This window comes from Manis pentadactyla, chromosome 17 (assembly GCF_030020395.1).
Source record: "Manis pentadactyla isolate mManPen7 chromosome 17, mManPen7.hap1, whole genome shotgun sequence".
NCBI lineage: Eukaryota > Metazoa > Chordata > Mammalia > Pholidota > Manidae > Manis > Manis pentadactyla.
Genome location: NC_080035.1, coordinates 22,157,203 through 22,182,870, shown reverse-complemented (window position 1 = coordinate 22,182,870; position 25,668 = coordinate 22,157,203). Strand labels below are relative to the sequence as shown.

The window sequence follows — 25,668 nt, the reverse complement described above, 5'->3', positions numbered from 1 at the left end:
TTTTTTTTGTTATCATGCATCTTAGCTTCCTCTCCCTGAATTCTACCTGACTTTTCTTGGTTTTGATTATGTTTTTTGAAATGTAAAGTGTAGTTTGGTTTTCAGAAGGTTGTTGCCAATCTCTGATTTTATTGTTGTTGAGAAATTTATTTCCACCATGGGTGAAAAGATTGTAGTATAAAGTAATTGGGTATAGTGCCTCTTTACATTCAACTTTAATAAGTTTATTTTGTAGAGAAATGGTTTCTGTGTAATGTGCGTTAGTGGATATTTACTTCAATGACTCATACTCTACTATGTAGAAGGGAATTATATAGTGGGTCCAGCAATAGTCGATGGGAGAACTTCTGTAGGCCCCAGTATTCTAGTTGCAGTTGTTATATTGGGGTGATAAATTTTAAAAGTAACTGTGTTCAGTTATTAATCAGTCCAGAAGACTTAACTTGATTTACTTGGATTGATATGCTTTCTACATTTTCTGGTGGGCTCCAATATCACCATATTAGATGAAACAAAGTCATTTTGTTACATGAGCATAGTTACTTTGTATGTTTTGGTCTGAGGCAGTTTTAGGAACAGTATTCCCTACAATGATTGAAAGTGATAGCAGTATGAATAATCCTAAACCATTTACATTAGCTTTATAAGATCTTTATGGATATGGTTTTGAATATAGAGATTGTTGAAAATTCACTTCAAACGAAATATTTAAGTCCCACTGTGAGGTACTAACACAGGGGGGGACCTGATGAACAGAGTCTGCTCATGCATCTCAGTGTAAGCCCAAGAAAGACTCTCAAATTACTCTTTACGTGTTTGATTTCAAGCTTCTTTGCTACATATGAAAGAATACATACAGAATAGGATGTCAACAAGGCAGACAGTTAAGCGAGATGCTGCAGGTGTTTTCATGAAACATGAAAGCAATATTTGAAATGCCTACAGGTAATCTGTTTGTTGCTGATAGTGGTGAGTAAACTCTTCACTTCTGAAGTAGCATCCTCCTTTGAAAACACCAAGTTCTATTTAACTTTTCCTCACCTCAACTCTAATAGTGATCTTTAGTATTTTCTTTAATGGGGGAGTATCTTGAATTAGTTCCTTCATTGGACAGAGAAGAGATGAGTAACAAAGTCTAACAAGAGTCTTCCAATCTAAATGGCAAATTGATCCTTTGGGGAGGAAGGGCTAAAATCAGAAATTGTGAATATTTAGAGGTGATTAAAGTTTTGTTCACGTAAGTGTAAAAAAAGAAGGATTTTTTTTAAACAATTTTTTTTCATGTAAATATCTTACATTTGATTTTTACTCATTTTCATGAGAAATGTTATATTGTGTCTGAAGTAAGAAAATGGTATTATATCCTGATATGTGACTTAAACTTGTTTTTATTCTTTGTAAGTCCCTGGTTTTGATTATTGGATGGACTTTTTTAACATTTCATTTTTTAGCTACCCACATACACGTAAAATAATATGCACAAATATATCTACATATGTATATATTACGTTTGTGAGTGTATGTACATATATATATGTACAGAGAAATACACATATTTTATTATATCTTTTCCTTTCCTCTACTTTTTTGAAGACAGATTGTTTTAATTTTATTTGTTATCCTAGGCTTTCCAAATCCCCATTGAAAGAATGCATCAGCTTCTACTCTGGTAGATTTTCTGTTATCAAAGTGAGCTGTTGTCTATTGGCAGTGATGTCCTAATTACATACAGTACTGTGATTGTATCATGGGTTTATGGAATAGAGGTAGTTTTGTCAAAATGAAAATAGACATTTTAAAATAAAGACGTTTTTTAAAAAATAAAGATGGTCCTTTTTTTTAGAAAACAATTGAAACTTAGGGAATTGTTAACCTTTGTAAGGATGCATTTTAGTGGTTTTGGATATTTTCCTAAAACATCCATTTTTAATAATATATTTATGTAGATCTGAATATTCCCTCTTTGAATATAAACCTAAAATCTGCCCTTAGGACCAGTCCAGAGTGAGGCTTGCCCAGTGGTATACTGGTAAATACTTCTTTAACAACAGCTCTCTGAGTCGGGGAAGATGCTCTGATTGGCAGCATTTGCTGATTTTGGTGGTATAAGTACTTAAGACGTAGTAGATATTTTAGCTACCAACATGATGTTACTGGACATGGAACATGGAAGACATGGACACAGTCAACTCTCACAGGCCAAGTGCAAACTAGGTTGAGCACATCATTGGATTATTCCAACATAATTGCTTGTTTCACAACTAAGTTTATACTTATGAATTATTTTGTACACAGTGTTACTATTATATTGTATTTATGCTTAGAATGTAACATGTGAAATATTTGCATATATAGCATTCTTGTGATATTACAAACTAGAACACTAAATATATAACTACCTTTTTTTTTTGTTTTTTAGTTGGGTAGAAAGCTTTGGACATGAGGGACTTGGAATATTACTGGACATACTGGAAAAACTGATTAGTGGCAAAATGTAAGCATATTGCTAATTACTGTTTTCAGTTAAGTTACATTTGCATGTCCAATTATAATTCCAACACTGATATCTTTTATGCCAATGCAGACAAGAAAAAACTGTAAAGAAGAATCAGCATAAAGTCATACAGTGTCTGAGGGCTTTGATGAATACACAGGTATGTACATGGGAATTATGTTGTATTTGCTCTTCACCAGTTCTTAAGGAATTTGTATGAAATGGAGTTGTATATAATACAGAATTTGTACTCAAGTGATAACTGCTTTGGTAAGCTGTTCAGTGTGTAATGAGAAGATACTGAATTGCATTGATTTCTAGTTTTATAGCAAATCAATTATCTCTCAACTGGAGAAACCTGGGGATAAAAGAACCTTCACCTGGTGCTTAACTTCTCATTTGTAGATTCTCTCTCTCCCTTCCTCTCTTTATCTTCAGAAGTACAGTATGGATCAGCTTTGAAATCATACATGATTATTAAATGTGGTCTGCCTTAATACTTATTACCAAAGGACTTAGTTGTCATAGTATAGGAATTTAAATGTATAATGAAATAAATATAAATATATATATAAACAGGTCCCAGAAATGGAGCAATGATGCTTAATGCAAGTAATATTGAGATCAAAGGTAATATGGTTGATCTGCAGTTTGCATTTATAAAGTGTACAAGAAGAAATGCTTTGAGCTCTTTACTGAAGTTAGACTTCTCTGACAGTGCTTCCTTTTTTCTTTTTTTCCCTTAATATTTTTAATTGCAGAAATTAGGTCTGTTCCATGCTATGAGTTTAGCTCTAACATCTAAACACATCTACCTCATGATGTGTGTAATAATGATAGGTGTTTTAGTTGCAATTAAGCAGCAGGAAAGATGTGATGGTGGTGTGATGATTACCTATGGTGGTGTGATAATTTGTGTTTTATAGCAAAACTATCTATATATTTCTGACTAATTTTTAATATTTTGTCTTATTCTCATTTTAAAGTAAACCTTTATAGGACTACAGACTTAGGTACTGGCATTTAAATTATTTACGTTTGTATTACTTTTTATTAAATCTAGCAGATATTTGTATTTCCAAATTATTTTTTATCTTAGTGAATTATTTATGTATTTTTCAGAATTTTCTGGAGCTCATTAATATTTTTCTCCATCCTGCTTCTTCCAATCAGATATGATTTTTAAGGAACATATCTGATGTAGAAATCAATTCCTTTCTATACTGAATTCGTTGTTCTGTGAGGATTAGCTTTGAGATACATTGCATAGCCTTTTGTAGAATACAGGCATACCTTATTTTGTTGTGCTTTGCTTTACTGCACTTTTCAGATAACATATTTTTTTACAAATTGAGGGTTTGTGACAACCCTGCATTGCCCAAGTCTATCAGTGCCATTTTTCTAATAGTGTTTGCTCACTTCTTTGTCTCTGCATCACATTTTGGTAATTCTTGCAATATTTCAAACTTTTTCATTATTTTTTATGGTGATCTGTCATCATTGATCTTTGTTACTATTATCATTATTTTGGGGCACCATGAATCATGCCAATTATGATGAACTTAATCGATAAATATCATATGTGTTCTGACTGCTCCACTGACAGGCTGTTCCCTATCTCTCTCCATCTCCTTGGGCTTCCCTATCCCCTGAGATAAAGTGATATAGAAATTGAGCCAATTGATAATCCTACAATGACCTCAAATGTTCAAGTGAAAATAACAGTTCCACGTCTTCCCCTTGTGAATGCAAAGGTAAAGTTCTTGAAGTAAATTAAAAATGTTACTCCAGTGAGCGTACAAATGATTAGAAACTGAAACAACCTTGTTGCTGATACAGAAAGAGTCTTAGTGGTCTGGAAAGAAGGTCAAACCAGCCACAACATTCCCTTAAGTCAAAGCCTAATCCAGAGCAAGGCCCCAACACTTTTCAATTTGATGAAGGTTGAGAGAGGTGAGGAACGTGCAGAAGAAAAACTGGAAGCTAGCAGAGTTTGGTTCATGAGGTTTAAGGAAACAAGCCACCTCCACAACAGAAAAGTGAAAGGTGAAGCAGCAAGTGCTGATGGAGAAGCTGCAGCAAGTTACCCAAAAATCTAGCTGAGATAATTCATGAAGGTGGTTACATTGAAGGAAGATTTTCAACGCAGAAGAAACAGCCTTCTATGGCAAGAAGATGCCATCTAGGATTTTCACAGCTCGAGAGGAGAAGCCAATGCCTGGATTCAGAGCTTCAAAGGTCAGGCCCTCTTATTAGGGGCTAATGAGGCTGGTGACTTTTAGTGAAAGTCAGTGCTTATTGAATATCCTGAAAATCCCAGGGCCTTAAGAATTGTGCTAACTGTTCTCTGGATGTGTTCTATCAATGAAACAACAAAGCCTAGATGACAGTGCGACTATTTACAATATGGTTTATTGAATATTTTAAGCCCACTGTTGAAACCTACTCCTTAGGAAAAAATATTCCTTTCAAAATATGACTGCTCATTGACAATACACCCGGTCACACAAGAGCTCTGATGGAGACATACAATCATACAATGAGATTCATGTTGTTTTTGTGTCAGCTAATGCAACATCCATTCTGTGGCCCATAGGTCAAAGAATAATCTTGACTTTAAAGTCTTATTATTGATGAAATACATTTTGTAAGGTTATAGCTGTCATACATAGTGATTCCGCTGATGGATTTGGGCCAAGTAAATGGAAAACCTTCTGGAAGAGAGTCACTGTTCTAGCTGCCATTACAAACATCCATGACTCATGGGAAGAGGTCAAAAAGCAACATGCAGAGGAGTCTGGAAGAAGTTGGTTTCAGCCCTCATGGATGACTCGGAGGGGCTCAAGGCTTCAGTGGAGGAAGTAACTGCAGATGTGGCAGAAATGGTAAGAGAACGAGAATTAGAAGTGGAACCTGCAAATGTGACTGAATTGCTGCAAGCTCATGATGAAACTTGAGTGGATGAGTTGTTCTTATGGATGAATAAAGAAAGTGGTTTCTTGAGATGTAATCTACTCCTGATGAACATGCTGTGAAGATTGTTGAAGTGATAGCAATGAATATTAGAATATTACATAAGCTTAGCTGGTAAAACATGACCAGGGTTTGAGAGGATTGACCCCAATTTTGAAAGAAGTTTTACTGTGGACAAAATGCTATCAAACAGCATTGCATGCTACAAATTCAATGATGCGGCAAATTTAATTGTTGTCTTTTTTTAAGAAATTGCCACAGCCACCCCAACTTTCAGCAAGCACCACCTTGATCAGTCAAGCAGCCAACAACATCAAGACAATAGCCTCCAGTGGCAAAAAAGACAGACTAGTTCAAAGTTCAGATGATGGTTAGCATTTTTTAGCCATAAAGCATTTTTAAAATTAAATTATTGTTAAATCTACATTGTTTTGTAGACATAATGCTATTGAACATTTAATAGACTAAAGGTTAGTGTAAACATAACTTTTATATGCACTGAGAAACCAAAAACTTAATTTGACTGGCTTTATTGCAGTAATCTGGAAGCAAACCAACAATATCTCTGAGGCATGCCTGTATGTTTTAATAGTAAATGAAGAAAGGAGTCAAACTGCTGATAGGGAGAGCTCTTTACATACTGAGTTCAAAATACTGCTTTAGGGAGTTCTCTTCTAAAGTAAGAATATAGAAATCAGAGATTTTACTGGTGAAGGGAAGGCTGCAAGTAGAGGAAACCAAGGAACATTTTTTTAATACCAAAGGGGTAAGTGGATTTTAATTTGAATTGAGACGAATGTCAATAAAATGAGGTGCTATGTAGAAGATAAAATTCCTATTTTGTTGAGACTGAATTGGAGATGGTGCAAACTTTATTTATATTCTAATACAATGTAATTTATAATTTTAGTAGAGTGTTTTGCCTGTGTGAAGCTGGAATATATTACTATTTGCATTTATTGCTATCTGGGATAATAAGATTAAAAAGTTGCCGATACTTAATGTTGGAACTTTAAATTTATCAAACTTAATAAAAATATGTGAAGTTGTTTTGTAGAGATTTTTTTTTTGGCCAGGATTGGTTGATGGTTTTTCCTATACTTCACTGTACAGTCTTTATACAAGTTCACAGAATGATGAAAATTAGAAGCTCTAAGAGCCAAAAATGTGGTACCTTATTTGGTACTAGTGCTTATATAGTTAATATAATGAGCAAGTTTGAAAGCATCAGATGGAAATGAATTTCTTATGACTAGACTAAATAGTATTTTTTAAATGGAAGAGGATTTTGAATATTAGAAAAAAAAGTCAGGATGATTTAAATTTAAATATATTTAAATTAAAAGGTAATTAGAACAGGGACTTCATTTTGGTTAGTTAACGTTTTGGTATGTTGCTGTGAGCTATGCACCCACAGTGAATATGCTTTGCTCCTGAGGCCAGCCCCTCACCCACTTTATCTCTGCTGCTGGGATTAATTTACCGTGGGTATTCCACGCCAGTGTTCATGTAGCATGGGCATGCTACTCAGGGATTTAAGGTATTAACCTTCCCCTTTCTAACAGTCTTCAATGATCTGAAATTCCATCTGTTAGGTAATAATAGACCTTACATAGAATGCAAATGGAATCTGTCATTGGTTCTCAGTTTAGAGCACATGAGTTTTCATATAATTCAGAGTGTGTGCTCAGCATTCAGTAAAGAGACATCCTTAGACCTTCCAAAATTTGACACGACCTCTCTAATTTATAGTATCCTTCATTTAATGCAGTGTAAGCACTGGTAAGTTGACTTATTTCTCTCATAGTCAACAGTTCTTGTTCTGTTTTGTTTTGCTTTGCTTTGTTTTTTAAATGATTGAATGAGAGTAATTTTATATCAGTAGGTAACAACTGTCTTTTGTTATAGACAGTAGAGGTAATCTGGCTTCATTCCAGTCTGAAAATGAGCACTATGCATTTTTACAGTAGTAAAGTCGGAATATTGCCTGTGATGCAGCTTAGGTGGGGGTCATGGGATGATAGTAAAAACTGAAATCAGAGAGTGCTCCTTTTCCACTCTTGATGCATTATTCCTTACGGCCAGAGGGCTTGACAGAGAAGGTTAGTGGTGTCACTTGGAGGAAATCACTTGTCATGAGTGGTTGGAGGGGCCACAGGATTTTGATTCCAGAAGGGCAAGCACTGGGTAAGGACCGCCACGTGGGTGGGAAATGAGGGGAAATGCTAAGGCAAGCTTTCCTTTATCTTCAGGTTTATTAGGACAGAGCCAGAGCCAGCCCTTGGTAATAATTGACCAATTGACTTTTTGAATTGAATCTAAGTGGTACTTTATAAGCCTCTGACAATTTCTTGCAATGATTATCAAGGCATTTTGTAGTCTCTGGCCCCATGCTTGCTTTGTCTTTCTTTGTTTTTAGTTATGAAACAGCCCAGGGTATCACAAAAGTCAGCATTAACTGGCTCATAGAGCTGCCTCTTTTTAAACTTTCCTCTGTCACCAACAAGACAGAGTAGTCTCTCCAAAAAATCATATCCTGGGACCCTGGGCCCTTATGCTTGTATTTCTTTCTTTGTGCCTGTGTTCCTTAGATAGCAGTGTAAAGCAAATACAGTATGAAGGCTTCTTTACATAAACACCATGTACAAGATAGGAAAGTTAAAAATTGGATTTCATAATACTCAAAGCATTTGGGTCTAAGCTTGTTATAGATCCAACTTTGATACTTTTATCTAGTGCTAATTTTGAATTAAGCTATAGTTCATAGGTCTGTAATTGGGATTCAGGTCCTTTTTAGTGCTTAGTAGGAATTCTAATCAACCAATTTCTCACTCTTCAGAAGAATCCCCAAGGGATGCATGGTAGATAAATAGTATTGTTTTATTGCTTCTATTCATCCTCTGTTATTTGATACTTATCTCCCATAGATTGTTAAGTGGGCCCTAAGAGATGTATACATCTTTAAATCAAACACTAAGTCATTAATGTACCTCCTTATCTTCTAATTGGATATGACATTCTGCCAGTAGCAAACAAACTTAATCCTTATCCGAAATTACCCATTTATACAATGTGTTTACATCTGCATTGACTTTCTAATGATAAAACATCATTTTGATTAGAATACATATGCTCTTATGGCAATTTCTACATACATTCTATTTGGGTATCTGCCCAAATCATCCTTCAACTTTTGCCCATTTAAAACTAAGTGTTATTGTCTAGGCCAGTACTATGTAATGTGGTTGCCACACGTGGCTATTGAGCACCTGTCATGTGGCTGGTCTGAATTGACATGTGCTTGTAAGTAAAAATACATACTGGGTTTTGAATATGTAGGAAAGGAAAAAATAGTTAAAATAGCTCATCAACAAATATTTTATGTTGATTACATGTTGAAATGATACTATTTTGGATATGTTGAATTAATTTTATTAGAATTAGTTTTACTTTTTGCTTGGAAATTTAACATTGCACATGTGGTTCACATTATATTTCTCTGGGACGGGGCTGATCTGGGTATTAGGTTTTGGTAGTATATCTCTTACCAGTCTTCCCTCCCAGGGGAGTTCCTCATGGCCTCAGTGTGCAGTTCAATATACGACCGTTTTGTATGTTTCTGCTGGGCAGTCTCATTGTCCTTCACAGCTTCTTTCTTTCTCCAGTTGGCCGCTTACCCATCTTAATGATAATCAGTCATACTGTTGTTAAATCACCTTCAAAGGGTTGTCTGTGTTTGGTTGATTCTGAGTTTTGATGTAAAGTGAACATTTACATGAATTTTTTAGGGTGTTACACGCATCTTATATTTTCCAGGTTTGCTAAATGTGAAAAATATATTATTCTATAAACTTCTTTTTGATAAGTACATTTCCTTCAGGGCACTATTTCTTCAACTGTTAACATTTAACCTCTAATTTTTAAAATGTTACAGTATGGCTTGAAAAGAATTATGAGTGAAGAGAGGAGTCTTTCTTTACTGGCCAAAGCCATTGATCCTGAGCACCCGAATATGATGACAGATGTGGTTAAACTCCTTTCTGCGGTATGCATTGTAGGAGAGGAAAACATGTAAGTCTTCTCAATGTATTTTTCTAAATGAATCAAACTAGAGTAAGTTATTACATAATTAATGTTATTATCCTACTTTAATTAGAATTTACTTTAAATAAATGAAGTATACTTAAACAGCTGATTTAGATTCATATTGGCTGAACATAAAGGAGTAATAATTATTTCTCTTTATTGATAGAGTATCTATGGGCTAACATTTTTCTATGAAAACTTTATTTCTTCATATTTGTTTTAAACGGTTCGGAACTCAAACTGTAAATAAAAACGGTAAATCAAGACTTTCAAAAATATACAAATGGGGTTCTATTTCTTCAGTGATTTTTTTTTTCCAGGTAGAATTAATTCTAACTGTAGGTCATTCTATTCCCTTGTAAAAACAAACATCATACTGTTTGAAAAATCTCTGTGTAAGGCAGATTTCAAAGTGATATAAATGGTAGTATTTTACTAGTTGAAGGTACATAGTCCTGGACTATAGAGAATGTGTGTGTGTGTGTGTGTGTGTGTGTGTGTGTGTGTCTGTATTTTATATATATATTATTTGATTATAATTCCTTACTACTATATATTTTTGGCTACTGAACTTCACTTACCACTCTAGAGGAAGTGGAGTGGAGTGGTTCAGAGCATTTATATAATCCTTACTACACAGACTGTCTCATTTCAGATTTTTGCTCTGCCATTTAGTAGGTGAGACCTTGGCCAAGTTGCTTTACCTTTTTCTGACTCAGTTTCCTAATCTGTAATATGGGATAATAATGATACCTCACAGAATTGTATACATTAGAATGAATTGTTATTGGTAAACTGATTCAAATAGTGCATGATGTGTAGTGAGCACTATATAAATATTTATAAGTAAACATATCATAAGATCATTATGAGGAATAAATTAATCAAATTGGGTAACATGCTTAGAACAGTGTTTGGTACATGTATGTACTCAATAAACTACTTTAAAAATGTTATTGGTTGTCTGGAAGTAGTGACTCCTGAGTTTAGTAGATCAAGCAATCGTATCATGGCTTTTGAGTTATTTGCTATTTGCAATTTAATTAATGGATTCAAAACTTCCAATAGCCTTGAAGAAGTTTTAGAAGCTTTAACATTAGCCGGAGAAGAAAGAAAAATTGACAGGTTTTCTTCTATTGTGGAAGGTCTTCTGCACAATTCAGTCCAACTGCAAGTAGGTTCATGTTTATCACCTATACTGTTTTGTAACTTTTCTTACTGACTTATATTGAATACTATAGTATGAAACCCTGCATGCCATTTAATATTTTATAGTATTATTTTAAATAAATACATAGTATTCTAATTTATACTATAATAATTATTTATCTTACACATGCAACTTGGTGTACCCCAATGATTATTGCCTTAGGTTACTTTCCTAGAAGTTAACTTTAGAGTTCTCTGTAGAATACATAATCATTGTCTCATGATTTATTTATTCTATGTTAGTTTCATTAGTTCATTATGATAGTTTCTAAGAAGTTTTGGCAACTAAATGAATTATGGTTTCTCATTGTGTTAGGTTTAATATCTGAGAAGTTGAGTTTACATGAGTAATAAAGAGACTCAAGGTACACTTTGAGAGATTTTCAAAGATATTGAAGTCCTCTCCAAAAGCCACATTTAGAATTATAGTTTCTAAGCTGCATAATCAATATTCATTTAACTTTTTTTTAAAAAAGACAAGAGTTTTTTTTGCTGATTATTGTTACAAATAATCATTGCTAATCAAAACTGAGTATTTTAAGGAAATATTGACACCCGACTCCCACCTCCAATTTTTAAAAAGTTTTCATTGGTGACCTGGCTGTTGGGATTTTAAAAAGATCCTCAGGTGATTCTAATGTGCAGCAAAATTTGGAAACCAAGGTTCTAATAACTATGAAGTAAATCTGTTTCACACTTAATAGTGAAAAGTTATAGTTTAAAATTTTATTTTAAAGCTCTGTGTAGCTTGGTCATTTTATTGTTTCTTGTGGTGGTGGGAATAGAAAAGCCAATTCTTAGTGTTAAATTAAAAAAAAAGATGGTATTTGATGAAAAGTCAGAAAATGTCAGAAACTGCCAAATAAATAAATTTATTACATTTCTGATGATGATTTTTGTAACTGACTTTCCTGATGACAGTGTGAGTAATCCTGTTGCTGTGACTTGTTTATATGGGCAGTGTGCAGGCTTGACTACTGAGTATTTGATCCTTTTTGCATGGGTCTAGTTACTGGAGCGTCTGGAAAAGAGCCCCTCTTACTCATCAGGGCTTGTCAGAGAGCCTAAGGGTCTGGATGTGTTGTCCATCTCTGACACAGACCCTGCTCCTTCCGTTGTTTGATGTATACTCTGGGGTCTTCTACTTCTTATACTATTACTCTCCTTTCCCTTCTCCTCCTTTCTTATCTGGCTCCAGATTTCATATTTACCACAAGACTAGTGAAGAGTAAACTTACAGCAATCTTTGTAGACAAAAACTGAACAATTACTTCATCTGAATTTTCTTATGCTATTCTCGTTACCTTTTACTTGTATTTGTGTAAACACCAGTAGGTTATTAGATTAATTTTGGTTATTTGTACAACATTGAATTAGAGATCATGTCTAATTTTAAAAATCTCATTTATGAATTATAATAGTTGTATGCAAACTTTATCCTTTAAATAAAGACCTTTTTTATACTAACATATACTTTTTATAGCTAATCACACACGTTACACAAGTGGGGGCTGCAGTGTCTTATGAGGAGAGGAATAGACCTCTGAGTCAGGCAGGCTTGAATTTAAGTCTGAGCTATTTATTTATTTATTTATCTATCTATCTACCTATTTATTCATTTATTTATTAAAAATTTTTTATTAAGGTATGATTGATATACACTCTTATGAAGGTTTCACATGAAAAAACAATGTGGTTACTACATTTCCCCATATTATCAAGTCCCCACCCATACGCCCATGCAGTCCTCTTTCATGGTGCCCTTTCAAGATTAGTTGTATTAATCATATTTTCGTATTATAGGCAGTTTTAGGAGGAAGCCTCTGTCTCACCTCTCACTCCACCATCTTTAATCCCCAAGTCCTATTTATATCCTAGCTTTGTGACTCTGGATCACCTTCCAAACCTCTTCTATACCTCCTTTTTCCCTATTATAAAATGGGGATGGTGTCAGTATGTAACTCATTGTTAATGCATGGATTACATGAGATAATGTATTTAAAATGCTTAGTATGGTGCTTGATTCATTAGCATAAGTGTTGAGTAAATAGTAGCTTTAAGTAGTAATTTTGTAAATTAAAAAAAAGTCTGTGGAGATTGGAGATTAAATGTGATCTTCATTTTCTTTGGAAACATTACCAGTATCGATTATTAAAATTGTTACTTGTTGTACAGTCCAGTAATTACACTGTTGAGCATTTATTCCAGATTAATGAAAATTTAAGTTCACACAAAATGAACAAGTTTTTATAGCAGCTTTATTTGTCTTAAACCCAAAGTGAAAAACAGCCAGGTGTTCTTCAGCAGGTGAATAAACTATGGTATTGCCGTACCTTAGAATATTACTCAGCAAAAGAGGCGAAGTATTGATAATATACACAACATACATGACTCTCCAAATAGTTATCTTAATTGAAAAATGCTAATCCTAAAGGTTGTACACTGTATGGTTGCATTTACATAACATTCCTGAGAGGACTAAAATACATGGAAGGAGAATAGTTTAGGGTTGCCAAAGGTTTGGGATGGGGTCTAGGAAAGTGTTGAGTCTGGCCATAAATAAATACCAGGAAGGAGTCTTGTGTGATGAAACCTGTGTCATGATTTTGGTGATGGTTACAAATCTATACATGTAATAAAATTGCAGACAACTGTACATGCACACACAACTGAGTATAAAACCTGTACAACCTGAATAAACTTTGGATTGCACTAATTTCAATTTTCTGGTTTTGGTATTGCATTATAATTATGTAAGATGTTGTATGAAGAATACTCAGAACCTATATGTATATTTTTTTCTTTCTTTGCAAATTTCTGTGAATCTATAATTATTTCAGAATCAAAAGTTTAAAAAAATTTGTAAAACCATGGCCCCCAATTTTGTTTACAGCAGTATTACATCATGTAATATTTTTTAAGCTGTGAGAGACAGGATAAAGAAGAGCTTATTAAGAACAAAGTCATGTTTTGCCTAAGTAAATGACATGATCGGCTCATTATTTGGAAAGTTTGACTGTTATAATCTTATAATTCTTATTTGGCATATTAAATTTGTTTTGGTTATAGACATTAAGTTAAATCTATCTGATCTTTTAAAATTTTAATTGATTGCCATGTGAACTTTAAGGCAAATTACAGGAATGAAAGAAACTTCGATAAATTTAGTCATTTCTATATGGGTAGTTACTCTGATTTTACTGAAGGTGTGATGTTATGGAAATTTTAATAGTTATGATAAGTTATATTTAGTTAGTAAATATAGAATTCCCTGAAGGACAACTATCAATTAACAATTTGGAATTATGATTACTGTACTATAGAAGGCAGTTAAGACTTGAAATTAAAACTATATTTGTCTATCTAAAGAGTTGATACAATTTTAAAATGATTTCTTAACAGCTTTATTGAGATAAAATTCACATTACATAAAATTTACCCCTTTAAGCATACAATTCAATGTTTTTATGTATATTCCGAGTTGTATAACCTTCACCGCCATCAGTTTTGGAACATTTTCATCATTCCCCAAAGAACCCTCTCACTCCTTAGCTGTCACCCTGCACATACCCTCAATCACCCTAGCTCTCAGCAACTGCTAATTTACTCTCTTTCTCTTTATAGATTTTCATGTTTTGGACATTTGATATAAATGAAATCATATAATATGTGTCTTTATTGACTAGTTTAATATAATATTTCACATAGCATATTATTTCTAAGGTTGCATTCATGTATGCATCAGAATTTCATTTATTGTTTTGCTAAATATTTTATTGTAATTATATGTACCACATTTTGTTTATCATTTCAGTGGTTGGACATGTGGGTTGTTCCTGCTTTTTGGCTATTATGAATACGTTGCTATGAGTATTTGTGGAGAGAATTCATTTTTAAAGACTGTCGGCCATATTTAGTGTTGTGGGGGCTAGCGGCAACATTTTCCTTTGAAAATGGTGGAAGTCATATATTTGATTGAATTCTTAAGAAATTTTTATCAAGATATATGTGTCTGATTATATTTGGTTTTATGAAACTGCTATAATTGCCTTAGTTGTGAGTAATTGTATTTTCCATTATAGTTGATAGTGCTATAATTTTTGGATGTGTATAGACACTAAAATTTCTTAATAGTTTTTTAAAGTGAAATTTTCATTGAGAAGTGAAAGGTTGTTTTAGGGTCATTTAAATTAATTTTTCTCATTCTAATAAGTTCAGGTTAAATTAGGAAGCTCTTAAACATAGACAATGGAAAGAGCTGTTCTACATTCTTCTTTTCCCAACTCAGCATTTTGTGGTGGGTTTTTACTGTTCCCTGGAGGCTTCTCATTATTATTAACCCTGAAGTGTCAAATAGCTAGTTGGTGGCAAGCTTAAGAGTAAAGGTATGTTATCCAGATTGCTAATTTATAGGGGGTAGAAAAGAAAGTAGATTTGTCTCTCCTGGGATTGCTGATTGTGCTATTTTTCCTTTAAAATGATCAAGTAATACTTCAGTAATATCTAAAAATACTTTCCTCTCTGGGTGTTTCTGAATTTTCTATAAATAAAGTATATTTTATAGCTAGCTGGTTACCAATTTCCCATAAAAGTATTGCTTTAAGTGCCCATTTTATTTCATTAGCTATGTAATTTGCATTTATGGAAATATACTAGTCTGGGTGATAACAGCAAACCACCAAATTGAAAGTAAACCTTGTTTGTTGCTGAGTAAAATGGAAAGTAATTGTTTGCTTTTAAATTGGAGAAAATGGAAGATAGTAAAATTTTTAAAATCATCACTGTTCTTTTATTGCAAAGTATATTTATAAAAAGGTACTTTTCAAAGGAGGATTATTAGATGTTTTTTGAGTCTGGTAATAATAAGATAATTGACCGCCTATGATTCTGATAGAATTGAGCATACCCCTTCACCCATCCCCATATTGTATAGTAAGAAAGTGAAAAAGTAAGTACTGAAAATAACAACATTATTTTCAGACCTTAAAGAGTCTTACTATCAGGGAAGAAATTACAAATATAAGTATCAGACTTAAGATAAATTGTACATTACTTAAGTGTATATCAGACAGGTTTTCAGCTTTAAAACATAACTGCTCTAGGTAATTTAAGCAGGAAATAGTAATGGATATCTTACAGAATTTCTTCAGGTCCAGGGAACCATGTGTGTTTAGTATACTTGTAACGAGAAGTAATGCAGAAGAAAATGTGTAGGACCACATCCAGGAATGTTCTAATGGAAGCACCACTCCCAGTGTTCTGTGGTCAGCACCCAGGACTCTGAGGACTGACAGCAGAGCTTCTGCTGTACCATCAAACCTTCCATCCCAGGGCCCAGTCTTCATATGGGTGGTTGGCCCCTCATGTTGGCCAGGTCTTTCTTGGTGGAAGAGGATTGGAGTAAGTGGGTGAACCAATCTCTAGTTTTGGCCCCATTTTGATTTTGTAAATTTCATTTCTCTCCTTTTATTTTATTTTTCCTTTTGATCTGTGGGTTTTTACTCTTCACTGGAGGCTTCTCATTATTTTTCACTGGAGGTTTTCTCTTCTCTTGTTAGAGCCATAGTTTGCTCGAGTATCAAAAACATTATCTAGATTCTAAAGAGTTTCTCTAAACCCTTGCTTTTGGTCATAGGGCTGAATTGTAGTTTTTTGTCAAGACAGGAACCAAAATGGGGGAATCTTAGTTTTTTGGTGGATGTTTGGCTTTTCTCCGTATATGCCTACAGGCCTACAGTGACAGCAGCTGCACCTGCCCTTTCCTGCAGTGTCTTCCTGATCCAATCCCCTTGGACATGTTGCTCGGGATGGTCAAGGACACAAAGGTTCTGTGGTCATACTCCACATTGCTAATCTGCCACAGTTTTATGGATGCTCTCAGAAGACAAGAACTCCTAGGTCACACAAAGGACTTTATTACCTACAGCAATACCAGTAGCAATTGAGTAGCAGTTTTGTATCAGCCCCAGTTTCCAGTTGCAGTGGGTTGTGTTTTAGGAGAGAAACCCTGAGTTTAGGGAACACAACTCTTACATAATGGGCAGCAGTTACTCTGATTGGTGTGGGCTCTGATGGCATCTGTTCATTTTTCCTCATGGAGTATTTAATTTTGGCTGCTGGTCAGCAGGCCTCTAAGTGGCAGGTTGAGGCTGACCTGCAGTATGGACCTCAGTCATGCTTCCAGGTCCCAGATGCTTAACAAATCCCATAGATGCTCAGGGTCTACTTTAGAACACCAGGAGGCTTCCTTTTAATGTTTTCTAGGGATCTCTCCACTTGGCCTGAGGTATTAATTGAGGTACAGAATGATGCGTTAGTGATTGCACAGACTTCCCTTTGTGCAGCAGGGAGGAAGTCTAGGCCAACTCTTTCAGTCATTAGCTACCCTGACCAATGAGCTGAGTTGACCTTAGTGCTTTCCAGGGCTGATAAGGTACCATTGGTCACTTCAACTAAAATCAGGGTAACTGCCTGCAGGGTTCACATAAATAGTGAGTCAATTTTCCCTCCAGGAAGATTCCCAGAGTAACCAAGGGTAGCCTAGGTTTGGAGAGATCTCCGTGGTTGTCTGAGGGCTACATGGTGTACTGGTAGTGTTTCCTTTAAAACCTGATCATCTCATATGACCACCTCTTAGGTGAAAGTTGTAGTGTGTTTGGAGAGAAGCAAGTTAACACCTGGCTTCCTCACAGGATATATAGTCTTGAAGGTGCACATGGTGCTTCAGGAAGGAAAGTGTTGTATAGTTGTTAGGGTCACTCAGGACCTTTATCAAATGGTGGACTTCTGAGTGATAGTTAAAGTTGACCCTTCAACCGCTGAAGGGTTAGGGACGCTGACTCCCCTGCACAGTGAAAAATCTGCATATAACTTTTGACTCCCCAAAAACTTTACTAATAGCCTACTGTATATAAACTAGGTCAGTTAACTTAAGATGCAACAGAGTAGAGAGTTAGGAAAGAAATAGGAGAGTTGTAGTGTCTGACAGAGAAAAGAGAGCAAACAGAGGGTGAATTAGCTGCTCTATGTGTCCCTGCCAGGATTGACACCTGCCTGCAGGTGGCTCAGGCCCCAGGCTGGGAGGGGCACACTTTGAAGAAGCAAATGTTTCCCACCTCCTTCCTCTGAGTTGCCAGCGCAGCCTTGCTCTCTGCTTCTCTCAGATCCCAGAGTTTTGCTGTGGTCAAGATAGTAACCGATTAGCTCAGTTGGTTAGAGTGTGGCACAGATAATATGATAGCAAGGTCATTGGTTTGATCCCCTGAGGAACTGCTACGTGCAACATTTTTCCTTTTCCATTTCTATCAAGCACATCACCTGTGGAATATGCTGCCTTACATCCAATTAAAGATAATGTATATTTATTGGAAAAAATCTATGCATAAATGGACCCTGGCAGTTTAAACCTATGTTGTTCAAGGGTCAACTGTACTTTCATTGTGGCCTCCCAGCTGGCCAGTAAACTTCAGAATTCTCAGTTCAGGAAATAATTGAGCCTAATCATTGTTTTTGGAGGGACTGTCTGAAGACATGACAGGGATGGCAGGTTGTGCTATATGAGAAAAGATTTGAGCTTAGAGAACTGAATCTTTTATAATGGGCTGAAAGTATGTCTGTCCTTTGCTCCAAAGAGAATTGTCTTTATTATACTGGACATGAAGCGTGAATGCCCTTTGCTCTGAGTGGGTAACACTGTCTCTGTCTTCCAAGTTTCTTGGCTATACAAACATCCTTGAAAAGATCATCCAGAAGAAAGGCCATCAGTGCCCCTACTTACAACACCTGCAGAAATGTAAGAGAGCCAGGGAGAGTTGTCTTGCATCCAGGGAGCAGACCACTAGACTTCCCTGTGTCACCTCCGTGACTTTTCCGTCTGATTCTGCTGGTGGTGGTCCTATACATTCATGGTACCTTAATGTAGATTGAATAGAATTCTTGAATTTTGTTTCATGTGATGCTACTGTTTTCCCTGCATTAGTTATTGTCTAAAGGGAACACGTTTCCCAAAGTTTCTGAAGCAGAAAGGAGAGTTAGTGCCGTCAGAGAGCAAACAAATAAGGGAAGAGATGGGGAAGCTGTTTGAGAAGGGCAAAACTGCTCTTCTCTTGTTTTTCATGCCTGGATGTGAACCTGTAGCAATGCTGATATCCTAGCTTGATTTTTAAAATATACTTAAACCCTTTTTTAAAATTGCTTCAGGTTTCTCAATATTTGATGTAGTATATTCTTTATATACTGATAGCTGGGTTTATGCTGTGCTTCTGTGGACCACTTATTTTTACTATTATCCTATTACCTAGTAAAACTAACTCAAGTCTCATGATTTCTTTACCCACTATTGAAATACATAGCCATTATTCTCTATTTTTTTTTTATTGTGGTAAGATAGACATAACAAAATTTACAATTTTAACTATTTTTAGGTGTAAGGGCTGTGGCATTAAGTGCATTTACATTGTTGTGCAACCATAATATCTTTATGCTTTTTAAGATTTAGTGATAATGTGGACGAAACAGTGGATAGGGGTGTTTGGAAGGTCCTCCTTTTAGATACCAAAAGGAGCAAAAGTCAGTAATATAATCCAAGTCTTTGATGTCTCTGAAACTGTTACTAGAGAAAAATTGTGTTCCAAACACATTCAGTTTTCTGGCATACACATAGTCTTAACAAGTATCTGATAGTTAAGATACAGGTATAGGGTGGTCACATTTAGAGAATAAGAAGAAAAAGTGGAAGTGTTCTGTTAAATATGAAGTTTCATTGATAATGCTTATGAATCAGACAATTTGAAAATGATACTCTTTCTGGAATTTACTTTGTGGAACTAAGCTGTGTTAAGCTGGGTCCTTTGAGAAGTGAGTGCAAGGGACTATGGGAAATGCCTATAAGGGAACCTGGAGAGGGAACTGGGGGAGTCTGGGATATGTCCCACTCAGTGTAGACCTGACCACAGTAGAAGGAGAAAGGAAGGAAGGAAGGAGGGTTGGCTGGAAGGATATTAGGCTGCCATGCAGTTCTAGGAGAACCTGGCAAGCTGGCTAGGGAATCCTTGAGCCAAAGTCCCTTTTTTGATATTCTTGCTATGTTCAGATGTTGGTTAGTAGTAGCCCATGAGATGTGTGACTTCAGGTCATGTGTTATGATGGATTCCAGAGGGCAGCAGCTGGAGCTGTTGGTCATTTATACCCCCTGCAGTCCAAGATTGAGAATTGCCTTGTCATGGCTGCCACACAAAGTTTTTCTTTACTTAAAAAAAAAATCAAAACTCTTTAATCTCTGTGGAATACATTGAGTTCAATTACAGAATAGATCTTTGAAAATTTGGAACACATTTTCTCTTTTCTCAAAGTAGGAAAAAGCCTTTTTTAATTTAAAAAATTGACAGTTTTCCCTTATTATATAACTAGTTTAGGTTCATTAAAATATTAAAAGCAGACTAGGAATAATCACCCTTAATTGAATTATAATCACTATACTTTGAAATTTGTTACTGGGCAATAATGAACATGTGACATTGAAACAAATCATACATGAAAACGCCTTTTTGGATTTAGCTAAGTTTATTTGACCCTGTTTGTTTTTGCTTCCCTTATCCCTTAAATGCTCAGAGAGTACCCAAGTTTAATTTTGTTCAAGACCAGATAAAGATCTTCCTATAATGAATAGTTATATCTTGATTTACTATTTCTTTCTGTTATGAGTATCTCCTTCCCCCAAAAGAAATCACTATTAACTATAATTATTTTCAAGTTCAAATAAGTTATTCTCACATTCAATGAAGGACCAAATGAAGAATACAGAGTATAGTTGATAATTTATTTTTAGGATAGTTGTTAATGTATTCTAGAAGGATGAGGAGATCAATTTGTTTTAATTCCTCTATTTTGACTACTAATTTTATTGAAGTTTGCAGCAGTAGGATTAATATAGAAGTATGAATCAAGATGTTGAACGTATTAAAGTGGGCTGGTAAATAATATGTCCTTCAGTGAGTAGACTTTAAAGAAACAGTAAAATAACACTCTGATGTGAATTCATTTTGCCATATGGAGCATGCACCAAAGTAAATTAGTGGTTAACATTTTTGTATAGATTTAACTGCCATTTTTCTAAGTCTACTTAATAAATTTCTTTACTTATGCTACAATAGACCACCAGAAAGATAACTTAACTCATGCCTCAAAGGTAACTGCAAAGTTTAATAATTAACCAGTCTATTAGTCAATTATTCAGTGACTGCTGTTCAATGGGTGATGCTAGATAGAACTTTAAAGATGAATGAAATATGCTCCTGCCCTTAAGAAGCTTATACTCAGGATTTTAAAGCTAGCTAGTGTTTCATATGAAAATTGCAGTACTAGGAGTTATAATAAAATGCATGGGAGGATACAAAAGAAATCAGTGATGTCTCAGAGAGGCCTGTCTGAATAAAGACTTGAAAGTCCGCATTTGTTTACCAGTATTCTTGTTCATATAAATATAGATATATCTATATATCTATCTATGTATCTATCTATATCTATATCTATATCTATATCTATATCTATATCTATATCTATATCTATATCTATATCTATATCATCTATATCTATAAACATAGATTATAGCCTCTTGAATGCTGTAGTTTATTTCTTTGAATTGAATATATATGGAATATATGCAGTTACATCAAGCTGACTTCTCTTACTGTATCTGTCATTTACAGAACATTTAATTGTAAATATAAATAAAATTAGAGAACTGTACATCTGCTATACTTTACTATTTCTATGTCTACATAATATAGTCTGTTATTAGTGCATGTGATTTTTAAATTCTTCAGAGTTTCTTTTGTTTGCACTGGAGGCAAAATATTTCTCAGGCATCATTTACTCATTTTAACTTGATAAATGTGAAATTTGATTGTGCAAAGAGAGAGATGATTTCTGCTATGGAGTACAGAAGATGAATAGCAGTCTAAGCTGTATCTTCCAGGCTCAGATAAATAGGTATTCACTGATCCTGGTAGAATTTTTATTAAAGTACTTTACTGGTACTTGTTTCCAATCGAAATTTAGCTTATGTAGCTGACATGTTTTCATTGTAGTATAGCCATCATTTTCCTTATGAAAACGTCTTATATTGAGGATGAACATGTTGACCAAATGTGAACTTTCTAAAGAACATTTGCATTTGCTGTTAATTAGATAGCTTTTCAATTCTGTCAGCGTGATCGTGGGAAAAGCATCTGTCTGGTGAAGTTTGAAAGCATTGGACAGGCCTGTGACTTGTGCATCGCACCTGTTAGTGTACCCTGAATTTTGGGCTTAACTTGTTTGTGCAAAAAGGGTGAGAAGCCAAATACTAAAAATGTATACTGTGTTTATTTTTTTCTCATAATTGTGTTGAGCATAGTGATAGCAGTGAATTAAACTGTGTACTTGAGGAAATTTAGGTGATATGTATCCACATGTGAAGAACCTCGCTTAATTTTCAAGGGCACAAAGCTGCTTTGCTGATTCTGGCATGTTCCTTGCCTTGCTGTTTAACCTTTGTCTATTTCTAAGGATTTTCCTTTGATCATTTACCTTGTTCTTAAGATTGCCATTAACCAGCTCTATCCCTAATATTGAATATCTTTGAAATTTCTGTTTGCAATTTATCCACTTTGTCCCCTTTTACGTGACTTGACTTTCTAGTTTATGACATGGCTGACATTTGTTCCACTATTTGTAATTACAGTTTTAGCTGCTCATTTTTCTAATCTTTGGCAGTGTGGCGTTGCCGGTCTCAGCCCTTGTAGTGGGAGTCCACTGCTGCTCTTGGGGAAATCCTCAACCATTCTAAATCCTAGATGGACATACACATATTTTGACACACACACATGTGCACACATACACATAACCCTCTAGCTAGAAGTTATGTTAAAAATACTTTTTCTTATGTAAGGTATAAATGGAGCAAGAAGGAGAATATTTTAGAGCCAATTTTAGCTGTAAGGTTTTGTTTACTGGTTGGATAAGATACATGTGAAAAGGCAAGTGTTTTTCTGCTTGGAACAACAATTCTGTCCCTTTGTAGAAACTTACTGTCAAGTTACCAATTTGTCGTATTTAGTGGCAGTTGATTTGGTCTTCTTCTGTGACCTATTAGAGCATGTGACACAGTTGATCACTCTCCCTGTGGAGACACTTTCCTGCCATACTTCAGGGCACTGCAGTCTCCTTGTTTTTCTTCTCTCTGGTTGATAGCTTTTGAACTTTACTTCCCCAAGCTGCAAATCAAAACCTACAATTGAAATGCCCGATCAGTTCTGGTACCTCCTCTTTCCTCTCTACTGCTTCCTAAATGATTCCATCTAGGATCTTGGGTTTTACATACAGTTGCTAGGACAATCTTTCCTTTTTTTTTTTTTTAGTTAAGGTATCATTGATATAGACTCTTATGAAGGTTTCACATGAAAAACATTGTGGTTACTACATTCACCCATATTATCAAGTCCCCCCCACACCCCATTGCAGTCACTGTCCATCAGCATAGTAAGATGCCACAGAGTCACTACTTGTCTTCTCTGTGTTACACTGTCTTCCCTGTGACCCACCCACACACCATGTGTGCCAGTCATTATTCTCACTCCCCTTCTCTCTTCCTCTCTACCCACCCTCCCCCAATCCTCCTCTTTGGTAACCACTAGTTCCTTCTTGGAGTCTGTGAGACTGTTGCTCTTCTGTTCCTTCAGTTTTGCTTCATTGTTATACTCCACAAATGAGGGAAATCATTTGGTACTTGTCTTTCTCTACCTGGCTTATTTCACTGAGCATTATACCCTCTAGTTCCATCCATGTTGTTGCAAATGGTAGGATTTGTTTTCTTCTTATGGCTGAATAATATCCATTGTGTATATGTACCACATCTTCTTTAGTCATTCATCTAATGATGGACACTTAGGTTGATTCCATATCTTGGCTATTATAAATAGTGCTGTGGTAAACATAGGGGTGTATTTGTCTTTCTGAGTCTGGGATCTTGTTTTCTTTGGGTAAATTCCTAGAAGTGGAATTCCTGGGTCAAATGGTATTTCAATTTTTACTTTTTAAGGAACCTGCCTACTACTTTCCACAATGGATGAACTAATTTATATTCCCACCAACAGTGTAGGGGGGTTTCCCTTTCTCCGCATCCTCGCCAGCATTTGTTGTTCCTAGTCTTTTAGATGCTGGTCATCCTTACTGGTGTGAGGTGATAGCTCATTATGGTTTCAGTTTGCATTTCCCTGATAATTAGCGATGTGAGCATGTTTTCATATACATGTTGGCCATCTGAAATTCTTCCTTGGAGAAGTATCTGTTTACATCGTCCGCCCATTTTTTAATTGGGTTATTTGCTTTTTGGGTGTTGAAGTGCGTGAATTCTTTATATATTATTGGTGTTAACTCCTTGTCGGATATGTTGCTTACGAATATATTCTGCCATACTGTAGGGTGTCTTTTTGTTCTGCTGATGGTGCCCTTTGCTGTACAGAAGCTTTTTAGTTTGATATAGTCCCATGTGTTCATTTTCGTTTTTGTTTCCCTTGCCCGAGGAGATGCATTCAGGAAAAAGTTGCTCATGTTTATATTCAAGAGATGTTTGCCTATATTTTCTTCTAAGAGTTTTATGATTTCATGACTTACATTCAGTTCTTTGATCCATTTTGAGTTTACTTTTGTGTATGGAGTTAGAAAATAATCCAGTTTCATTCTCTGGAATGTAGCTGTCAAGTTTTGCCAACACCAGCTGTTGAACAGGCTGTCATTTCCCCACTGTATATCCATGGCTCCTTTTATTGTATATTAATTGACCATATATGCATGGGTTTATATCTGGGCTCTCATTTCTGTTCCACTGATATATGGGTCTATTCTTGTGCCAGTACCAAATTGTCTTTTTTTTTTTATTAAGGTGTTATTGATATATACTCTTATGAATGTTTCACATGAAAAAACAATGTGGTTACTACATTTACCCATATTATCAAATCCCCACCCATACCCCAATGCTGTCACTGTCCATCAGTGTAGTAAGATGCCACAGATTCACTATTTGTCTTCTCTGTGCTACACTGTCTTCCTTGTGACTCCTCACACCATGTATACTAAACATAATCTCCCTCAATCTCTTTCTCCCTCCCGTCCCACCCACCCTCCCACATCCCTCCCCTTTGTTAACCACCAGTCCCTTCTTGGAGTCTCTGAGTCTGCTGCTGTTTTGTTCCTTCAGTTTTGCTTCATTGTTATACTCCACAAATGAGGAAAATTATTTGGCACTTGTCTTTCTCCATCTGGCTTATTTCACTGAGCATAATATCCTCCAGCTCCATCCATGTTTTTACAAATGGTAGGATTTGTTTCTTCCTTATGGCTGAGTAGTATTCCATTGTATATATGTATCACCTTTTCTTTGTCTATTCATCTACTGATGGGCACTTAGGCTGCTTCCATTTCTTGGCTATTGTAAATAGTGCTGCAATAAACACACGGGTGCATATGTCTTTGAAACTGAGAACTTGTATTCTTTGGGTAAATTCCAAGGAGTGGGATTCCGGGTCAAATTGTATTTCTATTTTTAGATTTTGAGGAACCTCCATATTGATTTCCACAATGGTTGAATTACATTCCCACCAGTAGTGTAGGAGGGTTCCCCTTTCTCCACATCCTCACCAGTATTTGTTGTTCCTAGTCTTTTGGATGCTGGCCGTCCTTACTCGTGTGAAGTGATATCTCATTGTGGTTTTAATTTGCATTTCCCTGATGATTAGTGATGTGGAGCATCTTTTCATGTGCCTGCTGGCCATCTGAATGTCTTCTTTGGAGAACTATCTCTTCATATCCTCTGCCCATTTTTTAATCAGGTTATTTGCTTTTTGGGTGTTGAGGAATGTAAGTTC

At 35.4% G+C, this 25,668-nt stretch overlaps 1 protein-coding gene across 1 annotated transcript in view; it reads left to right on the top strand.

Moving 5' to 3' along the window:
* DIAPH3 (diaphanous related formin 3) overlaps window positions 1-25,668 on the top strand; it is a 536,969-nt gene that overhangs the window by 163,396 nt on the left and 347,905 nt on the right. The window contains exons 6-9 of the mRNA XM_057494450.1: window positions 2,420-2,494; window positions 2,585-2,654; window positions 9,402-9,538; window positions 10,622-10,731. Coding sequence (XP_057350433.1) covers window positions 2,420-2,494; window positions 2,585-2,654; window positions 9,402-9,538; window positions 10,622-10,731 — 392 coding nt within the window. The remainder of the gene's footprint in view (window positions 1-2,419; window positions 2,495-2,584; window positions 2,655-9,401; window positions 9,539-10,621; window positions 10,732-25,668) is intronic.